At 46.3% G+C, this 23721-nt stretch overlaps 1 protein-coding gene across 2 annotated transcripts in view; it reads right to left on the bottom strand.

Moving 5' to 3' along the window:
• Positions 1 to 23721, bottom strand: part of LOC147890389 (transmembrane and coiled-coil domain-containing protein STS1-like) — a 74920-nt gene that overhangs the window by 38651 nt on the left and 12548 nt on the right. For both annotated transcript variants that reach the window (XM_087390547.1, XM_087390548.1), the window contains exons 6-8: positions 23266 to 23418; positions 6378 to 6475; positions 6050 to 6141 (exon numbers count right to left, since the gene is read on the bottom strand). In XM_087390547.1, coding sequence (XP_087246673.1) covers positions 6050 to 6141; positions 6378 to 6475; positions 23266 to 23418 — 343 coding nt within the window. The remainder of the gene's footprint in view (positions 1 to 6049; positions 6142 to 6377; positions 6476 to 23265; positions 23419 to 23721) is intronic.

The raw sequence follows: 23721 nt of genomic DNA, 5'->3' as shown, positions 1-23721 counted from the left end.
TTTCTTTTCTTTTTTTTTGGGGGGGGGAGGTGAAATCCAGTTGTCATTATATTACAAAAAACAGTCCTAAAGAAAGGGACACTCAGCTACAAGCAGCAGAAGATGTCATTATATGACAAGAAGACAGAATAATCCAGGTCCCATGCATGTAAGCAATCATAAAACGATTGTCTCACAGACGCTCGGAAGAACTGATATTTGGAAAGAGAAGGATCACCAAAGACTCGATGATTGCGGTCATTCCATAGGGTCCATAGTGCCCAATAATGGACCCAATAAAACAGAAAATCAAAACCATGCCGCATAGGATGAAAGCCAAAAATCAAAAAACCCTGGCAAAAGATGCACTAGGGAAACGAGCCTGCAGCCGCTGCTGTAATAAAAGCAAGAAATCACGGGACTCTAGACAGTGCCCAAAGACACACACACTTTTTTTTTTGGGGTGAAATCCATATTTCTTTATATTACAAGAAGCAATTCCCAAAGAGAGAACGTGCCATTACAAAACATCATAAAATTTCAATAAATGACCAAGTAGATAGAGGAATCTATCTGATGAGCACTGAGGTAATCATAAAAAGATTGCCTCTGTGACATCCGGAAGTAGGAGAACTTGGAGAAATTGGAGTCTCCAAACACTCTATGATTTTAGTCCTTCCAAAGAGTCCAGAGGCCCCAATATCTAACCCATGTGAAGAAAATATGAAAGTCTGGCCTCGCTGGATAGATGCCAAATATCCAGAAGACCTTGCCAAAGGAAGCAGTAGGGAATCTGGCTCGAAGAGGCTGCTGTAACAGAAGCAAAAAACCACGAGTGAAATGGCATTGGCAAAATAGATGGATCAAGAATTCCCTAGGAGCCAAACATCTCTGGCAAACAGCAGGAGCAATATCTCATCGGGCTAGGAGTAGACCAAATGGAATAACCCCTAACATTACCCGCCGCCATTAAAAAACCTGTTGGCAAGGAGGCAATTTTTTTTTTTTTTCCAAGAAAGAGACTTCTATTAAGTAAGAGAAAAAACCCGCGAGAGCAAGCTCAAAGCAGAATACATCATGAAATCGTGAGGATAAATAAAACCCCCTCAGAGTGAGGTGGAAAACAACCAAGGCTGAGGCTGAAAGTGCCACCTCAACCCTGTAGTAGTCTCAGAGAAGAAAGGAGAATCCTTCATTCCCTGAAGAAAGAAGCCCTCCTACCTGAGGCTGCACAGGAGTCTCCCTGCATACTCGTCCATACGGCCATCAAAGTATGTACGGTGTCTGTCCAGATACTAGCCAATGTGTGCGAGGAATGAACCTGAGTACCCTCCAAAGCCTCTGTGCATCTGGCTCTCCAGATATGCCAGGATGCTATGCTCGCTAGAATCTCCCAAGAAGTATCCATAGAGGCATGTACAGCTGTAAAAGGAAGGTGTGGTACCACATCCAACGAACAGGACTCAATCTGATGACGTCGAACCGAAATGGCCCGAGAGGAGTCAAATCTCTCATAGAATACCTGAGGCCCTGTAAGAGAAAGCCAAGCCACTGAGCCCCATGTCATAAAGAATGGGGAGTGGGCAAAGTGACTGAAAATCCTGGCTACCCCCATCCAAATCATCCTCGCCTGTCTGCAATCCTGCTGAATAGTCTCCGAAGCAGAGAGGCAATGAGGGCAAGTAGGGTCGGCTCCGAACCTGGATCTCCAAAGGTTCACTGCAATCCCACCATGGATAGAGAGCCAAAAGAAGATAGTGATCTTCCTATTCCTGTGGGATTTCCAGAGTCTCCTCCATAAGCACCTCTGCAGATCCGCAGTGATATCAAATGTCTCCCAATGAGAAACTCTGGAAGGTCTCCAACCTCTACTACTGAGCTGAAATCTCCTGGCATTACTGACCGTGTAACAAAAGAAGGGGATGCTCTTCTCTCGATGCCCTGCGTCAATCCACTCCCACTCTCCGGGGGCCCACTGCAAATACCTGATGGGAACTCCCCCATAGAGCCAAAGCCTCCAAGACCCGGTGGAGAGTAGCCAGGGGTCTGGGTCTAGGAACCACTCTGAATCTGATCCCTGCACCAAAAGACCTACAACCCTGATAGGCTGAAAAGCAGACTCAAGCAAGATGTCCTCTATGGACCTGAGCAATCTACCACCATCCTGCACACTAAAAACTAAAGCATCCTCCTGTGCATCTCGAAAGGCCAAAACCTGAAGCGGAACACCGCCTCTCGTAAAAGTACCTGCCCAAATGGAGCAAGTGAGTGGCATATCATCTGTGTCTACCCAAACCTCTGGAAGGGCTGCCTAAGAGGCAATTTACAGCTCTAAAGCAGTCACAATCTTTTGCGCCACCACTTGGGACAATGATGCATAGACCAAATCTGATTTCCCCGATCTGAAATCCAAGGTGGAGGCATCAAAACCTTATACAAACTGGCCACTGTTATATTAGCCAATGCAAGAGGACGAGTGCCCGAATCCTGCACACACACGTGCACGTGTGTATACACACACACACCAAGTAAAGAATCCTTGAAACATCTGTCTCTACTCGATCCTGTAGACGTACTACTAAACGATAAACTCTTTACTGAAATTGCTTGAATCTATGATCTCAAATTGCTACATAATAATTTCTTGGAACCCCAAAACTATGTAACCAATAATCTGGGGGAACCCCAAAAAGTACCACATCAGTAATATGAAAATTAAAAAACATTTCTTGAAAACAATATAACCTCTCTCTTTGCATCCATAAAGATGATTGTTCACCCAAGGGCACTAAAGAGTGCAACAGATACGATAGGCAAACTAAAAGCCTCTGATAAATTCAAGGGTTGTCCAGCAAATTCGGTCTGATAAATTTCTTAGTTTCTACTCTCATTTGCATCAAATTGAAGAGATGGTGTTATCAAGAACTGCTCTAACAAGTAAATCCAGTGCAAAGAAAGGTGCATGGCTTGTTGACTACAGGCTCAAAATGCTGATTGCAAGAGTCGCGTTTTTGAGAAAAAAAACCCTAGATGAGTTACATGGAAGACACAAAAGCCCTAAAGCAGATAAAAAATAAGTTTTTGAAGCCATTTAGAATGTGCATGATTGCCGAGGGAAAGAGACCAATCCTTACATGTTCATCAAGAGACCTCGATAAAATGGAAGGCATTTTGCACAATCTTGAGTCAACAGAGAATACTTCTAATGATTTGAGATAGGCATGAATTGCTTGGCTAATATGGCACTCTGCGAGTGCTTTTTTTAAGAAACAATCAAAAAAAGGGAACCAAAAGAGGGAAGAGGAGCCCCGAATAGCAGTACCACATGGAGAGACGTGGAATATCTGCCCAACGCAAAGGCATTGCCTCAAAGGGGGGAAAAAGCATTGCAATCAAGCATCCACCTCCGCAGAAAAGGAGAACGAAGGTGCATGGAAGCTTCTTCCACTTTAAGAGGAAGTCGGGACACATTATCGACATGAGACCGAATTGAGCATAATATGTAAAAACACACTTCATGTAAGAGAATTCCAAATGAAATTAGAAAGGGTGAGGCTAATATGAAGTAGGATGCTCCACTTCTTGAGGCCACCCACTCTCCCAATACATGTCGCTAAAAGCTGTGCATCCATGCACATCTTATAGCTACTTCCCCAATAGGCAAGAAATCACTGTACTCATAAAAGAGATTGATGCTTGGCTATCCTTTGAAAATTACTTGAGCCCTCATCAAAGCTTGATTTTCAGTGAGTGCCTAGTGCACAAAAGACGGTAAGTACATGGTCTATTGCTCCTAACAAGTCAATAGCTTGATCCATGACCTGTTTAAGCATTCTCAAGGAGATTGTGGTACTCTTGTGGTAGGTCTAGGAGCCATGATCACTAAAAAGCATCATATATGAGGCTTCATCTCCACCCTCTCAATGGTGAAGTCATGGTACCAAGGGAATATAAAAATTAGGTCGGCTCCTAACGTACAGAGGGGTCCGGACATGGGTGGTCTCCATAACAGTGAGTTGAGGAGAGAGACTCACCATAAATGGTACCTCATAGGTGTGACTTCCCTTGAGTGCACCTCAAATCAATCCTAAACCTGCTTGTTGGTGGAAATTAGGCCAGCAATACACCCCAACATTGAATTGTTCAGAAGTTTTTGCACAAAGCTCTCAACCTTCAAAGCTACGATGAGAGCACCTCTAGCCATATCAAAGGTCACTATGCAAGGCACCCTATCAAATCAAATATCCAAATGTCTCCTCAACAAGATATAAAAATGAGGGAAGCAGTTGGGAAGAAGAGTATACCAGGAAGGCGAACAGGGAACTGCACCAAAAACAGCCCAAAAGGAGGGAATGGGGCCTTCCCAATCTCTCCAGGCTTGCCCGCTACCTCTCCACCCTTTCTTTGCCTGTCCTTACCACTCTCCTAGCTCCCCATTTCCCATTTGCATCCCTACCCTCCTCCATGCGCTCCTCCGCCATTCCGTGCTTCCTACCACCCCTGCCCGTGCCTGTTGCCTCTGCTCCTTTCTTCCTTCCCCGGCCGGCTACCTTTCCTCCCAGAACTCCTCTCTATGCTGCTCTCCCCGCCCCGCCCCAATTGCTCTTTGGCACCTTCAAGGTTGCATCCCCTTCCTATGGCTTTGCTTGCCCTTTCATTATTATTGTGACCATCCCATTTGGGTTGTCTCTTGTCTTCCCCTCTTGGAGCTGCTTGTTTCCTTCCCTTTGGGAAGCGTTTGCCCGATAGTACTAGTATCTTGACGTCAGCAGTCAGGCAAGAATTAGAGGGCAAGCCCCTGCCTCAAGCCTGAGGTATGCTCATCCAAGGTCAGACCATGCTTGGTCCCACTGGGAACATAACAATACACCGCATGTCCTCTGAGCTTTAACTTGCAGAAGATGCCATACTACCAAAATCTGACCTGAATTGTATATATAATGGCTGTAAAAAGGTCCAATAGGCAAATAGTGCCAAGGTATTTTATGGGCTATTTCTATGATTGCTCTCCAGGCTTCTCTCATATCCAGATCAGGGGTGCCTCGCCACCTTCAATCATGAGGCAATTCGACACAGAGAGTTTTTACTCAGGACACAGAGACAGACCTTGGGCTTACCGTCAGACTCGTCCCAGATCAAGATCACGGAGTTCTTTCAATCGAACCACACGGACCGCATGGTCACAGATAGTAGGCGCAGCAGAGACCTAGTGCCAGAGTCACGTCGTACTTGACAGCGGACGAACACGCAAATCACATTGGGCACCTCCCTTCAGACCTAGGACACAACCCACAGGGATTGCCATAGTCCTTGTGAGGAGCAGAGTCACGGCTAGGAGACCAAGGTCCGAGGCGGACAGCGCTCATCAACAGTCGCCAGCGCTCCATCATTAGCTACACATCAACACAACCTCGCCCCCATTCGATCCTCCCCTGACTTCTTACACCCTTGTGAGGTCCCCACATTGGCCTGACCTGGTGACGACGATTGAAATGATGATGGTGATTATGTTGATGATGATGAGAATGATGATGATGTCATCACTCATGATACGACTAAGTACTACCTAGGACTTAGCAGTCAGCATGGGTGATGTGGCCGTTTTAGTGGGTCCACCCTTTCTGCTTGTTTGTATCAGGTTTTATATCAGTCTCATAGACCCATCGGTCTTCCGAAGACCTTAATAAACTTTCTTTCTTTCTTTCTTTCTTTCTTTCAGCCCGAAATATCTTCGACATATGTCGAAGTTGCTGAATTGCAGACCAGAAGAATACTTATGTCACATTTGAATTCCTAGACACTATTTTAGAAGAATATCACTGTAATGCCGTGGACTGACAGTATCAATTGATGTTAAGCAGAAATCGGGAAGCTGCACTGATGTTATTGAGCACTCAATTGATTCTACTCTCTTGCATTTGCATGCCACCAATCTCCAGCTTGCTTCTTGTGTTTACAAAAACAAAACTGTAAAGTCAATCTTGCGTTCAAGAAGTATTTTGTAAAGTTCAGGTTCAAAAGCGCCCCTCCCCCCTTCCCCCCTTTTCTAATAGAAAGAGATGAAGCTTACCTCTCTAGATCACCGTCTTGTCCTTTCCAGGGTTTTGTGAAATCCTCTGGATCATTTATAAAACCAGAGACAACAATGCCAACTGCCAAACGCTGCACAGCAAATACCAATTCATTGGGTTCCTTCTCCAAACTTAAGTCTTCATTCCCAGATAAATAATAAAGGATATGCTGGTTAAAAGTATCTCCCTTGTGACAAAGCTAAGCAAATTATGCTCATATAAATAATATAGGATATGCTGGTAAAAAATATGGCCCTTATGACAGCTGAGTAAATTATGCATTGAAAACCCACATGATTTCAAATTATATATGATTTTAACGCTTACCCCTTGTTGATGATTTTCTCCAATACCTTCAAATCCAAACTCCTCAACACCACCAGTTCTCCTAAACATTTTAGAACCTGAAAGGCCAGCTCCAGCAGCTGCGAAGCACGGAAACTATTGTTGCTTCTGTAGATATTATTGGTGGAAAAGTAAAAACACAAAAGAATAACATATATAACAACAACACGTATACATTGCAAATTCTGCTTCCAGTTCAATTCCAGATACAATTAATGCACTGCTCTCATCAGAAAATCAGAATGTATCTCCATTTCTTTGATAATCAACTCTCTCTCTCTCTCTCTCTCTCTCTCTCTCTCTCTCTCTCTCTCCCCCCCGCGTCAGCCCCCGCTAGCTCCCTGCTCCACCTCCGCTAGCCCTCCACTAGCTCCCCGCTCCACCTCCACTAGCCCTCTGCTAGCTCCCCGTCAGCCCCCCTCCGCTAGCTTTGTGCTAGCCCTCCATCAGCCTCCACTCCACCGTCACTCGTCCTCTTTCGTAACAGCAGCAGCGGTTCAAGGAGCAGCTCACCTTCTTTTCACACAAACCTTGGCTGGGCTGAACCCCTAGCCCAGCTTCGGGGTTAGCTTCAACAAAGGGGTTTTCTCAGATTGATGCAGGTCAATATGGAGTTTCCCAAGACGAAGCTGTTCGTCTCTACCCCGACCAGCAAGCCTTCGCACTCCTCTGTTGCAGCAACACCTAGCCCCTATGCATTGACATTCAAAAGAAGGATTGGATCAGACCCACAGGAACAAATCTACTACCTACAGCATGAAATTAGAGAGCTCAGGCTTATGGTTGCAACTCTTGGAAGAAAAGTAAAGGAGATGGAGAGCAAGGACAATCAAGATATTATTGCAAAGGTTATGGAAAAATGCAGCACATCCCCACCAACACCAACACTCGTTTCTACGGTCAAAGAGATGATCAAGACTCAGGTTAACTCAGCCAAGGAAGAGATGGCTATTGTGGCCAGCAATAAGATTAATAAAGCAGATGTCTATGCAGAAGTTAAAGAGCAGGAACCAGTAGTACATAACAAGAAAATACTACGCGTTGGGGGGTTGCTCAAAGATTGCTGTTGCAGCTCTAGTGAGGATGTAGCTCTCACAGAAGATGAGAAAATAATATGTCTCAAGAAGAATATACCTCAAATTGAATGGAATGAAAACCACATTAGCTACATCGCATCGCTCAAAAGGGAACACAAGTGCAAGTTTATTTCAATGAAAGGATAGAGAGAGTCAAAATCCTCCAATAGACAAATAAGCTGAAGGGTACAAAGATATGGATAGCTGAGGAGCTCACTCCGACTCAGCTCAAACATAGGAATAGTGAACTCACCAAAGTCAAGGACGCACGTAAAGCTGGAAAATGGGTAGTCTATCAAGATGGAATAGCATTAATCCGAGATTTCAAATCTAATCCTAAAGACCCTCAATCTTAAACTGATGTAATGAAGGCCTTCCTAATATAGGACTACAACTTAGACTTGTGCTTTAATAAGCTCGAGCTGAGTTGCCATGTGCACTCCTGAGTCCTCGACCCTCTCTGGTTTATCCAGATGATGTAAGGACTTATGTTTTGCACTTTGTCCCATAAGCCCGTGAGGCTTTCTGCGGATGTTAATAGATCATATGGGGACTGCACATCGGGGAGACAGAGGTTGCCATGGTTGGCTCTTGATTCCTCCATGAGGTTGGTAGCAGAGGGAGACAAGCGATGCTAGTATGCACGGACTCACAGATGGTTTGTGAGACTAGGGTTCCACATCAATAGGATACCTCCTTTTCAGTATAGTTTAGATGCCCCTCCGGTACTCCCACCCACCATCCCAATCGGGCCACACACCAACCAAGTCATTCGAGAGGATCTCCTGCAGCTACACACCTTTAGGACCTGGTTGGAGCCGAGGGAGCTTCCAGTGAAGCTGAGTTTCTACAGACATTACTGTCTTCGTATTTCGGAGGAGGGATTCATCACACCACCGGGGTACACTGAGCTTCATATGCCTCACTCACTACGGATCTCCACCGGACAGTTCCGGGTATCATCACACCGCCTCCGCATAGAGAGCGGCAGAGCAGAGGGGACTCCTAGGGAGCATCGCTTATGCATATTGTGCGACTGTCAGGAGGTTGAGTCGGAGGAGCATTTTATTTTCAAGTGCCCAGTGTACTACGAGATCCGAGGTCGCTACCACTACCTCTTCAGAGACAGCTCTGGGCTCTTTTCAGATTCCTCGCCTACCTAGATCAGAGATGCCTCGCGGCCTTCATTCACAAGGGGGTCCGACATAGAGTACTTACTCAGGCGACGGGGCTTGGCCACATCATCAGACACCTCTCAAAGCAGGATCACAAAGTTCTTCCCATCAAGTGACATTGATCGTCCAGTCTCTAGCCGCAGACGTGACAGAGACCCCGACCTGACGACCGCATCACGACACACAAGACATCGAGGGGACACACAGATCACTCTAGGGAACCTCCCGTCATTGTTTAGACCCGGGATACGTCCCACGGGAGTCACGGTGGCTCTGGTCTTGCGTCGAGTCTTGTCTAGGAGACTGAGACGCACGGCACCCCTTGACGGGCGCCAACGTCCCATCACCGGCTATGCACCAGCCAGGGCGACATGACATACGGAGGATTCCGCTCTACTCCAATCCTTTTCTTTTCATTGTTACATCCAAATGTATTTGACTATGTATGATCAGACTTAGGATTCAGCACGGGTGATGATGCTTGTTTCAGTAGCTCCACCCTTACTGTGATTTGTATCAGGTTTTCTTTCAGTCTCATAGACCCATCGGTCTTCCGAAGACTCTAATAAAATCTCTCTCTCTCTCTCTCTCTCTCTCTCTCTCTCTCTCTCTCTCTCTCTCTCTCTGGTAGCCCTGCGCTAGCCTTGCTATTGCGCCACCAGTCGCCTCGTCAACGCTAGCCCGTCAATAGCACCCTCCTCGTCAACATGAACAAGAGCAATTCCGCTGCCAGTCGCCTCGTTAGCACTAGCCCGTCAGCAGCGCCCTCCTCGTCAGTGCCAGCCCGTCAGCCGGAGCAGGAGCTTTTAGCAAGACTCACGCTCCAGGGTGTGGGCTGAGCCCCCAACCCAACCCTAGGGGTTAGTCACAGCAGCAGGAGGGTGTCCAATATACACGCATGCCACCATGAATGGGGAAGCTAGGATACCTCGACCCTGACCAAAGCCTCATACTGCTCAGTCACTGCCCTCCCTTCGCCCCCCCCCCCCCCTTACGTGTTTGCAAAGACGCCTTCCCCATATGCCAAGAACTATCTACAGCAGAAGAGAATGGTCAGCATGATAGGCCCACAAGAACGTATTTATTACCTACAGCAGGAAATCCATGAACTCAAGCTTAGACTTGCAGCTCTAGAGAGGAAAACAAATGCATGGGAAGGACAAGGGAAACAGGAAATCGTTCAAGAAATATTGCAGTAATAGACTTGGTTACAACTCTGCTCCAATCAGTGAAACAGGAAATTACAGCAACATTGGATACTAAAGTCAACACATCGTATGTATATGAAGAAGTACAAGAATAGGAAAAGAAGGTGGCTAATACACGACTCATACGCATAGGGGAGCTACTAGAGGGCTGGTTTGAAGGAAGTCAAAAGAAAAAGCTGGAAAATATCGTAGAAAGAACCCCACAAATAGAGTGGGATGCTGATGATGTAATAGCTGTCTTACAAAAAGGGACACAAGCCAAAGTATGCTTTCATAACAAAATGAAAAGAAGCAAGATTCTCAAGCAAACCAATAAGTTGAAAGGTATTAAAATATGGATAGCGGAGGAGCTCACCGTAACTCAGCTGAAATTGAAGGCCACTGAACTGACTAAAGTGAAGGATGCTCGAAAGGAAGGAAAATGGGCTGTTTACAGAGATGGAAAAGCACTAATCAGAGATTTCAAATCCAAACCTAAAGACTCTCAGTCTTAAATTGATGTAATGCAGGCCAATCATCTCTTGTAGTAGACCATAGTTAACCTATAATAACTTTGTGAGTGCTATACACACTCCCAAGACTCCCCTCTGCTAGCCCTCTCCTCTCCCTCCCGCTGCCCTCCTCTCACCTCTCCGCCTAACCCCCTCTCTCCACCCTCTCTCCCAGCCCCTCTACCTACCCCCTAGCCTCTCAGCCCTCACCCCCTAGCCCCTCCGCCTACCCCCTCCGCCTACCCCCTACCCTCTCCGCCCTCACTCCCTAGCCCTCCCTCCATCTCCGCCTACCCTCTACATCCCCTTCCCTCTCCGCCCTACCCTCCTAACTCCCTCTCCCTCTCTCGATTGCCGCCTCCTCTCATCTCGCCCCCTGCTGCCCCCCTCTTGGCCTCTCGCCCTCCTTCCTAGCCTATCTCCCCCCCTCACCCTCCTTCATCCCCCTCTCTCCCCTTAGCCCTCACCCTCCCCCCCCTACCTCTCTTCTTCCCCCTCAGCCCCCCCCCGTCTTCATCCTCCCTCCTCTTCCTCGCCTTATCCTAGCAGCATTTTTTGGTCGGATGGAGCTTTTATGTGTTCGAGTCGGCCTTCACACCTCGATTGACAATGGCTCAGCCTTCGGCCAATCCTCGCCAGCTTCCACCGGCCGCGAAAACCATCACTTTCTCAAAAGACGAGTTGCAGCAGCTCAGAAAAGATACATAGCAAGAGAGCTTGACATCGCTCTTTGCTCGCATCCATGGGTCCCACCCTTCCAGGTTACAGGCCAAGGACTGAGATGCTCGCCGCTTTACCTGGAGACCTCGTAGGGCACCTCACAGATGTTCGTCTACTTGGTCGAGGTTTCTTTCAGGTTGTTTTTTATTCCCCGGATGCAACAGGTACAGTGCTTCAAGCCCGTCCTTTGGCACTGAGCTCCAAGAGGATTTTCTTGACACCTTTCTCGTTGGGCTTTGACCCTGTGGAGGAGGATGGCCAGACGTTTTCACTCTTCCTCAGATTCCCCACCCTCCCTCAGGTGTACCATCGACTCTTATCTTCCATTGGAGCCGCTTTCGGGATTGTCACCGACATCCCCCGCCTTCCTGGGATGCCTTCTTCGGTAGCAGAGGTAGTTAGATCGGACAGGGTACCACGTGTTAGGGTCGTTGTCTCTGACCCTAACCTTACAGATGACCACATCATGCTCAAGCGTCTAGATGGCTCATTCTTTAGGCAGAGAGTCGAGATCGCTGGGAGACAGGATCAGTGTAGGATATGCAGGACCCCTGGACATTTTGCCAGAGATTGCCCAAGGAAGAGAAAAAAGAAAAGGCCTAAAAGGTCCACGGGTGTAGCACCTCATAGCACCACCTCGGCTGGACCTTCTTCACAATCTACTGCACGTCCTCTCACTTCTCGCGCTGCTGGACCTTCCACTTCTTGCCCAAGACCATCAGCTTCTCGTCCAGGACCTACAGCAGCGCGAATAGGACCATCAGCATGTCCTGTTCCAGTCGTCCCCCGTTGGGTGCCAGTCAGTTCCACCTCATGAGGCTTCTCTATGATAAACCAGCCTTCTCAAGAATGCAAATGTGTGCAATGCATGCAAAATTTGAATGCCGATTGGCCCTCCAATGCGGGAGAGCGCCCTCGTGAGAGTACTTGTTTCTATTTCGACCTACATGCAAGGTTGGAGAGAGATGGCCGATGAATGCAAGGTGAATGAAAAATGCTATGTGAGATTCACAATGAAAGGGTGATACCCTTTCATCAATGTCCCTTGAGATCACTCAAGTTCCATCTTCCCATTTACACCTACCCTTAGCCTATGACCCATGCATCGACCTTTCAATGCACCTTAATGCACCCTTCCCTTCTTATTGCCCCTAGGACCTAGACATGTGTGTGCACATTTTTATTAATAGAATGAGTGTCACATGTCCAAATTTGATGCCATCTGATGCAGTGGCTCCAGCTCGACTAGTCCTATCTACTGAGATGATCCACCGCCATAACAAATCAGTCGGTGTCCATCATAAATACATATACATGTTACACCATTGGCGTATTATATATAATAATGTTTTAATGTCTACTAATCACGGATTAGTGATTTCTCTTGTCATGACAATGACACTCCCTCCTGCTTGAATGGGCAGAAGTCCTCTTCTGGATCCTCTCGTCTCTTTCTCCTGCGTACGCTTCTCTTTTACTTCTGCATTTGCATCTCCTCTTCATAATCTGCAAATAGTCTTCTCTTGGTAGTACACGATCTCTTTTGAATCAGAACTGAAATCCCATCTTTAAGTTCTGGTTCCTCTAGATGCTAAATATTCAAAATGCAGAAGTACCACTACAGTGCCTCTTCATTATCTCTTCATGCTCAGAATCCTCTTCTGAATACTTCGCTGCTGAAATCTCTTTATAGTAACCTGCTCAAGAAGCTGAAACATATTCTCAACAAACTGGTCAGTATTAAAACGATTCTCTCACCCAAATGTTTCATTGAACTAGGTGGAGCTTGGCTATAGATGATTTTGTGATGAAGAAGTACTTAATCTATAGAAACTATAGACCTTCAATCTCTTCTTTTCTTTTTTTCCAACTCTTCTATTTCAGTCCTATTCATCCTATCAGATGCTCTACACGGAGGAGAAAAATATTTATTCTCTGTCCATACTCTACAATGAATACGCCTACTCTCTTTTCAGTTCACACATCCCTACACCAGTGTTGGCTGAATGGATAGCATTTACTCTTGGTTCTATGTTCACCGTAGAGTCTTGGGATGAGGAGGTAGAAGCCTCACCCTCCTGCTTGAATGCTTTGCCTTTCCCTTTTACAGAATTCGTTTTGGCAGTTTTGGCTAATAGAGTAAGACATTTATGCCATGGATGCCCTGGCTTATGTTTCTTACATCCGAAACATTTACCCTCCTTAATTAGCTTTTTCTTCTCATCGTCAGTCAAGGAAGGAAATGGTATCCATCCAGGACTCATTGGCTGTTAACATTTTGTACAATAGCTTTCTCCTTCCTTTGTTGAGGGCTTACGAGGATTCAATTTCCTCTCAGCAATCTCAGCCAATTTAGTGAGGTCTTTCAAGGTGGTTGGGTTGAACATTTCAACCTCATACCTCACTTTCAAGGTTAGGGCTACTAAAACTTCTTCCTTCTATCATCCTCGCTCTTCTCACGTAACTCTAAAGAGAGTTTCCAGAACCTAGTTGTAAATTCAACATTACTCTCGTTATCGAATTGCCGGAACCTTTCCCAACGGAAGGTCAATTCTTCTTCATGCCTCTGAGGCATGAAAGTGGCCTTAAGCTACTCTACAAATTTGGACCATTGAAGAATAGGCTCTTTTCTCGTTTGTGATAAGGACCACCACATCAAAGCATCCTTCTGTAGATGCAGTGTGGCAAGAGCAAGCTTCTCGTGGTCAATCTCTTATCTTGATGGCCTTCGTTTCTAAAGGAAAACTCCCTATCAAGAATTTCTTGAAGGAGAGATGAAGGTAATTCTATACGTGGGTTATCATACTCAATATGTGTGTAACTCTCATCTACATTATTCTCTTCAGGAGGAGGTGATGGTGTTCTCTCCCTTTCTCCTTCTGGTAGTGGAGGAAAAAGGACAACTTCGGTATTAAATATCCCTTCTCTTTCCATTCTTTCCTTTTAGTAATACAAGAAAGAAAATGACTTGCTGTATTTGAGAAAAAGGGTTTATTTTACAGTGAAAGTCAAATGTTGTAGAGTTAGTGGTACTTATCCGACTCCCGCTTCACTTGTGTCAAAAAACCACTTCAAATGACCTCTTCTTGCTTCTCTTTTAGCCTTTCTTCCTTGTTTTTATGCTGTAAGCTGATACACTCCATTTGGGCTACTTGCTTTGAGCGGATTGGTGCCTAGATACCATTATAGGGGGTACTTGATGGGTGGATCACCCCCTTAAAATCTTGTTCCGATCCGACTTTCCGTTGGGGAGAACGAAGGGGGTCTCTTATATTCGCACGGGGGGAGTCACCCCGTTAGGACACCCCGTTCCCCGTCCAAAGACCAAAAAAATCAGAGAAAGCCGTTACCTCAGGAGCTCCAAATTTAGGACTGTCGGCCTCAGAGATAACCTTTATGACCAGCCTTTCAAATCCTAGACAGCCCGCAGTTTCGCGTGCAACCCTTGACGAAACGCCTTCTGGGCCTCGGGCAACACACAGTTTCGCGTGTAGATCTGCAAGCCTTCCGTTGCGGGTTTGGCACGCACCTTTGCACCTGTCCACACTCGTGGCCTCCTTGTGGCGCTCTCTCTCTCTCTGTGCCTTCCGTACAATCTTCCCTACATGTTGCCTTCTCATACAGCTCCCTTCCGCAAACACTGCGTGGGCTGCTGTCCTTCATTTCCCGTCTCGATAGTGGATCATCGAGGCTCTGATACCAAATGTGATAAACCAGCCTTCTCAAGAATGCAAATGTGTGCAATGCATGCAGAATTTGAATGCCAATTGGCCCTCCAATGGGGAAGAGTGCCCTCGTGAGAGTACTTGTTTCTATTTTGACCTACATGCAAGGTTGGAGAGAGATGGCGGATGAATGCAAGGTGAATGAAAAATGCTACGTGAGATTCACAATGAAAGGGTGATTCCCTTTCATTAATGTCCCTTGAGATCACTCAAGTTCCATCTTCCCATTTACACCTACCCTTAGCCTATGACCCATGCATCTACCATTCAATGAACCTTAATGCACCCTTCCCTTCCTATTGCCCCTAGGACCTAGACACGTGTGTGCACATTTTTATTAATAGAATGAGTGTCACATGTCCGAATTTGATGTCGTCTGAAGCAGTGGTTCTAGCTCGACTAATCCTATCTACTGAGATGATCCACCGGCATAACAAATCGGTCGGTGTCCATCATAAATACATATACATGTTACACCATTGGTGTATTATATATAATAATGTTTTAATGTCTACTAGCTCTAGAGGGAACTATGATCCCATGTCCAATCACCAAGGGTAGCATCAAATAAGAAACAGAAATGCAAATACCTCCCCTTGTGCCCAAGGCGGGTGACAAAAAAGTATGCCGTGAGAGAAGCTTACCCAACTTGGAACAATCCCTGACATCCAATTTGTGTTTCTGAATCGTGAGAATATTGATGGGGCCCCCAGTAACACCTGGATGGAGTTGGTTAGGAATCAGCTGCCTACGGCGGCAGTGAGATACACCTCCGAGGCCCTAAACGTTCCAACTAACAATCCTCATTGGTGAGAGAAAGAGGTCGGATGAAAAACCCTACCCGACCTGGTAGCGAAGATATCCCTCTCCTGGGAAAGCATCCTCCTATCGAGAGGAGGGAAGTCAACTGGGGAAAGCACTCCCACACCTGCAAAAGGGGAAGCTCTATCCACAGTAAACTGAACAAGGTACTCCCCAAGGGTAGAGGGTACAAACTCCTCTAACTCAAACTCTGCCATGTCTGCAAGAACTGCAAAAGAATTCCTGAATGATGCAACTGGCGCAGTTGTGCGGAGGATCCCTGCGGATGATGGAGTAGAAGCTAAAAGCCCCTTGTCTCTTTCAAGAGGTGAAGAGTGTGGAGCAGAGGAAGAGGGCTGCAGGTGGGCCTCGGCCAAAAAAGTGTCACGAGCATGGATTATGGCACGAGTGTCGGCAATGAAGGAATATCTCCTGCCTGTAAGGGAGGGTCCGTGGCACCATGGGAATGTCATGACAAGAGAAATCACTAATCCGTGATTAGTGGATCATTCTTTTGATTGGTGGACGTAAGGTTGGCTTCTTAAACCTCTATGCCCCCAATTCAAGAGGGGACCGTGTCCTATGGAAGGAGCTACTTTCTTGGCCATGCATTGCAAAGTCTTGGATCATTGGGGGTGATTTCAACATGGTTGAAATGCCCACATACAAAAGAGGTGGTAGGGAAGGTGGTTTACATTCCCTAGAGAGAACAACCTGGGATGCCTTCCTTTTTCAGTACAGTGGCAGAGATGCATGGCATGATGATGCTTTCCACACTCAGCCGCAGTCACTCCTGTTTTCTTGGTCGAACAGGAGGTTGCAGATGCCTATCCATATACGGATTGACAAATTTTATGTGGATGATTGGGCTCTAGACAAAGGTGGGACAGTATGCATTACACCTGGGGTGTCCACTTTAGATCATTTTCTAGTTGTTCTGTTTGATTCAGATCCTCATGTGAGGAGTCGCTCTGCCAGTATCAGGATTCCGGATGCATTCTACGCAGAGGAGGGCCTCACAGAGGCGATTGCTCAATTCAAGAGAGGTGAGATCCTCAAGCGAGAGACAGGTATCCGCCAGCAGTTGGCTGCTCTTCAGAGGGAAGAGCAGAAGAGGCCTATAGATGCTTGGGTTCAAGAGCGCCTGGGAGAGCAAAGTATGCCTTTCATGCCAGAGAGTCATTTTGGACTCAGACGAGAGGTAGGGTCAACAAGCAATTCTTCTCTACTCCTAGTCCCAGACATAGTAAGGAGAGCGTTTCACAGCTTGTTGACTCACACGGAGTTTTACAGACACATCCAGATACCGTCTTGCAGATAGCCACAGAATTCTATGCCTCCCTTCTTACAGCAGATCCTGACACTCAGGCCACAGATGATGCTCGAGTTGTTATTTGGCAGCACTTACCTATGTTGGTGACTGGAGATATGATAGTCTCACTTGATGCACCATTCACCAACATAGAGTTCAGGACTGCTCTCTCTACCCTTCACGAGGGCAAGTGCCCTGGTTCAGATGGGCTTACACCCTCTTTCTTTATTTCTTTTTGGGATCAGATTGGGGATCACATTACCTCAGCCCTACAGGGCATTTGGGACTCCGGTGAAATGCCAGACTCACTTACTGAGTGCCTCATTCATCTTATTCCAAAAGGAGGTTGCAGGAATTTAGTGTCTCAGTGGAGACCGATCACTTTGTTGGGCACTTTGTACAAAATCCTAGTAAAAGCAATCAGCCTACGTCTACATCCCTTTCTTCCAGATCTTATACATGATATGCAGACAAGATTTGTGCATGGCAGGAGCATCTTTGATAATATCTTCTCATTTTGGGAGGCTTCTGGAATAGGCCATGCATAATGGCCATGGGCAAGCCATTCTACTCCTGAACTTTGAGAAAGCTTATGACAGAGTAGACTGGGGCTTTCTAGAGGGTACCCTCACTCGCTTTGGATTCACGGATGCATGGATCGGAGGGGAGTCAGCTCTTTACAGATCAGCCCATAGCCAGGTTCTCATTGGTGGAGTCAGGGGAGACAAGTTTCAGCTTACCATATCGGTCCGTCAGGGATGTCCTTTAGCCCCCTTTCTCTTTTTATTTGTGGCCGAAGCTATGAGCTATTACCTTAGAGCTCAAGCTGATATTATAGGGCTGAGTCTTCCGTTGAGGCAGGAGGATGAGCTATTGGATAGTGAGCTAGCAGATGATACGGCTTTTTTTTGGATGCCACACCGCTGACACTCACCTCTTTCAAGACTGCCTTGGATTTGTTATGCACTGCAGCACGGACTCATATTAATTGGAACAAATCCAATGGCTATTGGATTAGTGATGAGGACACTCCAGATAGGGGGATTGACATAGGATTCACTTGGATTCCGAGGGGTATTTCCAGCAAGTATCTAGGATGCCAGGTTGGGGTAGGCATCTCTCCAGCACAGCAGTTTGCTCCCGTGTTGGAGAGCATCAGGAGGAAACTCATTTTTTGGAGTTCTGCCAGACTTGACCTTGCATCCAGAGTAGTGGTTGTGAACCATATATTATTGGCTACTGCCTAGTTTTTTTGCTCTTGTTGGTGCGGATCTAGAGGTTGTATATCTGAGCTCATGAGATCTATCAAGAACTTTCTCTGGAGTGGGTTAGATGGCACCTCAGATGTTGTAGCCAGGGTGGCTTGGGAGACCCTCATTCTCCCCACTGGAGAAGGAGGTCTCAATATCATTGATCCGAACTTGCAGTGTATGGCCTTGCTCTGCAAGTTTCTAGTGAGAGGATTGATGCCTGGACAGGAGCCTTGGAAAGATTTTTTCCTACGCAGCCTTCAATCTTGTACACCTTCTCACGGGGGAGATTGGATGGACAGCTCGAGATGGATTTTTACTTGAGCCCATCTTAGATCTCCCTCTTTCCCTCTCATGGCTTCCATTCTGAAAGCTTGGGACAGCTTCAGAGACACTCTTCGGAGAGTTACACCCTCCTCTCGTGAAGAGATAGACAAGCAGCCAGTCATGTGGAATGAATCTATATTGGATGAGCATGGCAGATCACTAGGAGTGTCACATTATATGCAGTGGTCTAGATGGGAGAGGGGACCTGCTTCCACTGTAGGTGCCTGGAAGGCTTTTAGACAGCTTCCAGAGGATCAGAGACTCTTATCAGTTGGCCACCTCAGAGGGAGTGCAGTCACGATGCAGCAAATAGAGGCAGCCATACCAATAGAGTGGATAGATATACACAACATACCGATCACAGAGTCCACTTGGTTGGGAGCTTTCACGGGGACGGGTGTTCCCTTATAGGTCATTGCCTTGCAGGATGCACATGAGGAGACCCTTGTCTCTATGTTCAGTCGGGAGCTAGACTTCTCAGATCTTCAGATGATATTCTTTTGGAGGTTGCCTTCCACTCTGTTAGGATTGCAGGTTACATGGAGTGGGACACGAGCTCACAGTGGTATCTGGATTCTGACCCTGTTCTCCTAGCACTTGCGTCTTGGAAACTATGGTTATTTGGTGGTTCTCCCATCAAGTTCTTGCAGTGGGACCCGGGGAGTGGGAATGGATTGATGAAGGGCACCGAGAGAAGAGCATCCTTTTCTTTCGTTACATAGTTAGAAATGCCAGGAGATTTCAGCTTAGCAGGAGAAGATTGGGAAAAAGAAACGGCTGAATGGGAACTCGAACGGACCAGAACAAAGGGAAAGATGCAGCCTATGGAAGCAGAGTTGAAAAAACTCAGGGATCACTAGAAGCGCATGCAAGGCATTAGAGGAAATAAATTCAGAAAATGAGTAGGTCAGAAAACAAATGACAACCATGAGGACTACGCAGGAGGACCATGAGGACTACGCAGGAGAACGACAAGAAAATCATGAAAATGGTAGACAAACATGCTGCAACAAATCACCAAGGGAAAAGTAGTGTTGCTAGAGTGGAAAGAGGTGGGGAAAAAAGATAATTCAGCCCCCAAAAAAGAGCTCATATGAGGAGGAACAGCAAATGTTTGAATGTAATTGTCAGGAGGGCTCGCAGTAGGCGACATTCCAATGGGAGATGCTGGATCTTTGGTTAACAAAATGGGCATAAATCTGACTTTTGAGGCAGCCTGGATAGCAAGCAAGGCTGAGGCACCAGGAAGGCCAATGGTGATCAAATTCAGAACTGCAGCAAACAGATCAACTTCCATAGGAATGAGACAACACTGAAGGAGGCTAAGACATACCTAGATGATGACATCACACTCTTGTAGCAAAAGCACAGAAGGGAGGAAAGGAATGACTCGATTAATGGCAGCAAGACAGGAAGGGAAATGTGCTGCATACAGGGAAGGTCAGATGATATCCAAGAAAACGAGAAAGAGGACAAAGGAAGAAAACACTGCATGACGGTGTAGGGCCTATGGGACGGGTACAGGACAGATTGCGAGCACGTAGTCAAGGATGTCTAACCAAAGTCAACGACGTCTAGCCCAAACAAAGTAACAAAAAAAATAATGACCCATACACCTTAGATTTACAACACTAATAAAGAAGAGGCTCAACGACAGAGAGAAGCAGTCTTCATGCTTTAGCAGGACAACATGAACCTGCAAGGGCAAAACATAGAGCTCAAAGAAGGGATGCAATGGATGAGCTATCTCAAAGAATGAATGGACTAGAAAGGAAAGTCAACACGGGATATGCAAAAGTCGACACAATTGAGCAAAAAGTCCAAGAATTGGACAACAAATATGCCACCAAGTCACAAGCAATTTGGAAGACAGCAAAAGAACACATGATCAACATATCATCACCAATTTAGATAACTCAATCCACACCGAATGAGAAAAAGTTATCAATGAAATGAAAAAGAGCCCTCAATCTCAAAGTAGTAGGACTTTCCCACTGTCTTCTACCTCTCATAAGACGCTCAATGATTTCTTTTGAGTACCTATATACACAATGCACATGTCTATATCATAGTGGCCGAAGGCCTTCAAAGTAGAAAAAAAGGAGGACAAACCATAGCATTCTCATAGTGACATCCAAGATGCTGAAGCTAGGCTGAACATTCTAAAGGAAACATCTCAATGCTGGCTGCATTAAAATACTCATCTGAAAATGCCAGCTTGTGGATGTAAATGCAAATCTCCTTCCTAAGGTAGATAAGCATCTTTTTTTTTTCCAAAGAATGGTAGATAATCATCATGAGCTGACTACCCATCACATAGGGCTGGCTGCCCATTCAAAGGCACAGCATGCTCAATTATTTCTGCTGTTAAAATATGTTCAAACAATAATTACTTTGATTATCATTCCAGGGCTGATTTGCATCTCATAGTGAGCAAGGGCTTCTTAGTGGTTGTGCCTGCCCTGAGTAAGGTGTAGGAATAGGTTAAGTTAGGGCCTGATCATAGTTCCCAGGAGTTTCGGAAACAGGCAGGAAACGGTGTTTCAGAGTTTCAGTCACCAGAAGAAACGGTGGAAATGGAGTTTTGGTTTTTATATACAACAAGGCCTGAGAGGATAACAAGGAGGAGAGGAGAGTGCAAGGGCTGAGGAGAGCAAGGAGAAGAGGGCAAGGGCTGAGGAAAGAAAGGAGGAGAGGAGAGCAAGAAGGAGAGGTTGGAGAGGAGGGCAAGGGCTGAGGAAGCAAGGGGGATATGCTAGAGAGGAGAGCAAAGAGGAGGGGCAGCGGGCTGAGAGGGGGGTTGTAGGATGAGAGGAGAGCAAGAGGAGAGGCTGGAGAGGGAGAGCAAAAACTTCCGTACCCGCCGATGGGGTTCTAACTTCTTACTTGGTGGCTGAGGCGGGTGTGTGTGTGTGCTGGTACTTTTGCTTCTATAGCTGAGCATTGGTGTCTACAAGCTCTTACAATGCTGCTCTATCTATACATTTCCTTGTCTAAATTCCAGAGGCGCTGCAAAGCCCCCCCCCCCCCAAAAAAAAAAAAAAGTGGCCTGCCCGAAACGCCGTCTGGTTTTGGAAAAGGCGCCGAAACGGCGAACCATTTCGGGTGCCCAAAAACGCCGTTTATGGGCACTAAAGGCCTGATCAAGGCAAGCTGGCAGGGGACAAAAGGTCCAAGGTACTGGCTGGGTAGGGGCCCAGCTTTGGTTCCCCACCTGATCGGGTTACCCGATGGCCCCTTTGGCCAACCTTCAAGGCTGGCTGGGGGACTATATAAGGCCCCCTCCTCCACCACTCATGGCAGTCTCACACAGGACACTCTTTAGAGCAATCTGGGGGCTATATAAGGCCCCCTCCTCCACCACTCATGGCAGTCTCACACAGGGTGCTCTTTGGAGCATTCTTCTCCTCACTTTGTTCACGCCCTTGGCTTGGGATTGCATCCCCTGATCCGGATAATACAGTTGCTATTGCCTATTCTCTATGTCTATCTGCTCTTTCTCTCTTTTCACACTTCCGCATGTGCACCACTCTCACAATAGGTTTCTCATTTGGTAGGTACTTTAGGAAAAACCTAGCTTGCTGTCATGACAAGCATAATGATGGACCAGGGTACTCTCTATTGCATTAATATTGATATCAATCGCACGCTTTGGTCACAATCTTTGTCTAGGTGGAGGGTGAAAGCCTTCCATGCATACAAAGGGGGAATCCTGAAGGTAGAAGCATTTGGAGCTGTCTGTAGTCTTATGACCACACCGATGTCATAGACTCTACAGATGGTAATGCTGCTGGATGCAGGTGGCAAGAAGGAGGTTCCAAGATAGATCACGGGCATGATGTTAAATAGGGAACCAGAGGGATTACAAGTGACCTTCGCAGGCTCATGATTCAGACTTTGATGGAGCTTGGTAAGAGCTTAGTTCTAGAGGTACCTGGAAGCAAGACCAGAGCTCCTAGAAGGAAGCTAGTTGGTGAGGATATATGTGGAGAAACCAAAGGGATCTTGCTGTACAGAGGTTGCGGATGCAGCTTGAAGTGGAACGGGCCTAGTACGTTGCAGTATTTGGTTTGTCCCGAGTTTCGAAGGGGGATGACTGGATGGAGCTGCTGGTGCCTTGGCATCTTGAAGACTCTAGCGTTTCGCAGAGCCACTAGCACGTGGTGCTGTGATTGCACCAATGTTCCAGCTTGTTTCTGGTTTGTGTACAATGGGGAGTAAGACTTGAGGTACAGGAGGTGCAGGAACCTGGACCCAATGATGACAACACCCCTGACAGAGCTTCTACATGGGAGCTGATTGAGCCTCTCTTTACCAAGTGGCTTGCTGCCTAAATACTTTCTTAATAAAAATTGAGGCACATCTTGGCCATATATTTAGTCAAAAGTCCCAAACTTAAACACAATCAGAGCTGTGAATCCTCTTCACTCAAACTTGGGACTTTCTCACCCAGGGGACCTTGCACTAAAAGGGCAGTTCAAATGTTGAAAGGCAGAGGTGAATATTCCAGAATCGTGAAAGAAAAGGCAATGGACAGCTAACAACCAGGTGCTAGGTCCAAGTAAAAGTAGTTTTCATTCGGTCTTTTATTTTTAATGTAGCTCAATTCAGTCAAATGTGAGAAGCTGGCATCCATATTTAAGCATGGTGCAAGAATGCTACTACCCAAAGAATACAAATTCTTCAACTTTCCCTGCATGCATTTTGGGACTGCTAGCCACAAAGCTGTTTCTTACATCCAATTAATCTATGTGCCTAAAAATATAAGGCTGGAAAAGATGATACCTCCAAAAGAAGCAGCAACAGCGACAGAACCTACAGTAGAGCCTGCGGCTGCTGCTGCTGCTGCAAACCCTGTAGATCCAATAACTGGAATGATGGTGCCAAGAGTTGGTGCTAATGCGGATAAACCAGCAGCAATAGCTGGTGCTGCAAGGCCTGCAATCCAGAAATCAAAGATTATCAGATGACAATGTACAAAAAATTGAAGACAAAATAGCAGCATGCCATGCAACCTGCACGCAAACCTTCCCCCTCTCACTGTGCCAGACCCTCCCTTGTGTGCCTCTAGAAATGCACATATGAGACTGTTGCTAGAAGTTTTTTAAAAATATGACTCTTCAATTCACTTTCTTTGAGAAAACGAGGCATATTTGACTATCACTACAAGGTAAAAGTTTCTGGTGTAAGTTATAGGTGCCAAAATGCTCCAGCATACAATAACTTTTTAAGATTCACAAA

Source organism: Dipteris shenzhenensis, chromosome 19 (assembly GCF_047967505.1).
Source record: "Dipteris shenzhenensis isolate YYH24624 ecotype China chromosome 19, Dip_SZ_1.0, whole genome shotgun sequence".
Classification (NCBI taxonomy): domain Eukaryota; kingdom Viridiplantae; phylum Streptophyta; class Polypodiopsida; order Gleicheniales; family Dipteridaceae; genus Dipteris; species Dipteris shenzhenensis.
This window is presented reverse-complemented; position numbering and strand designations above follow the sequence as displayed.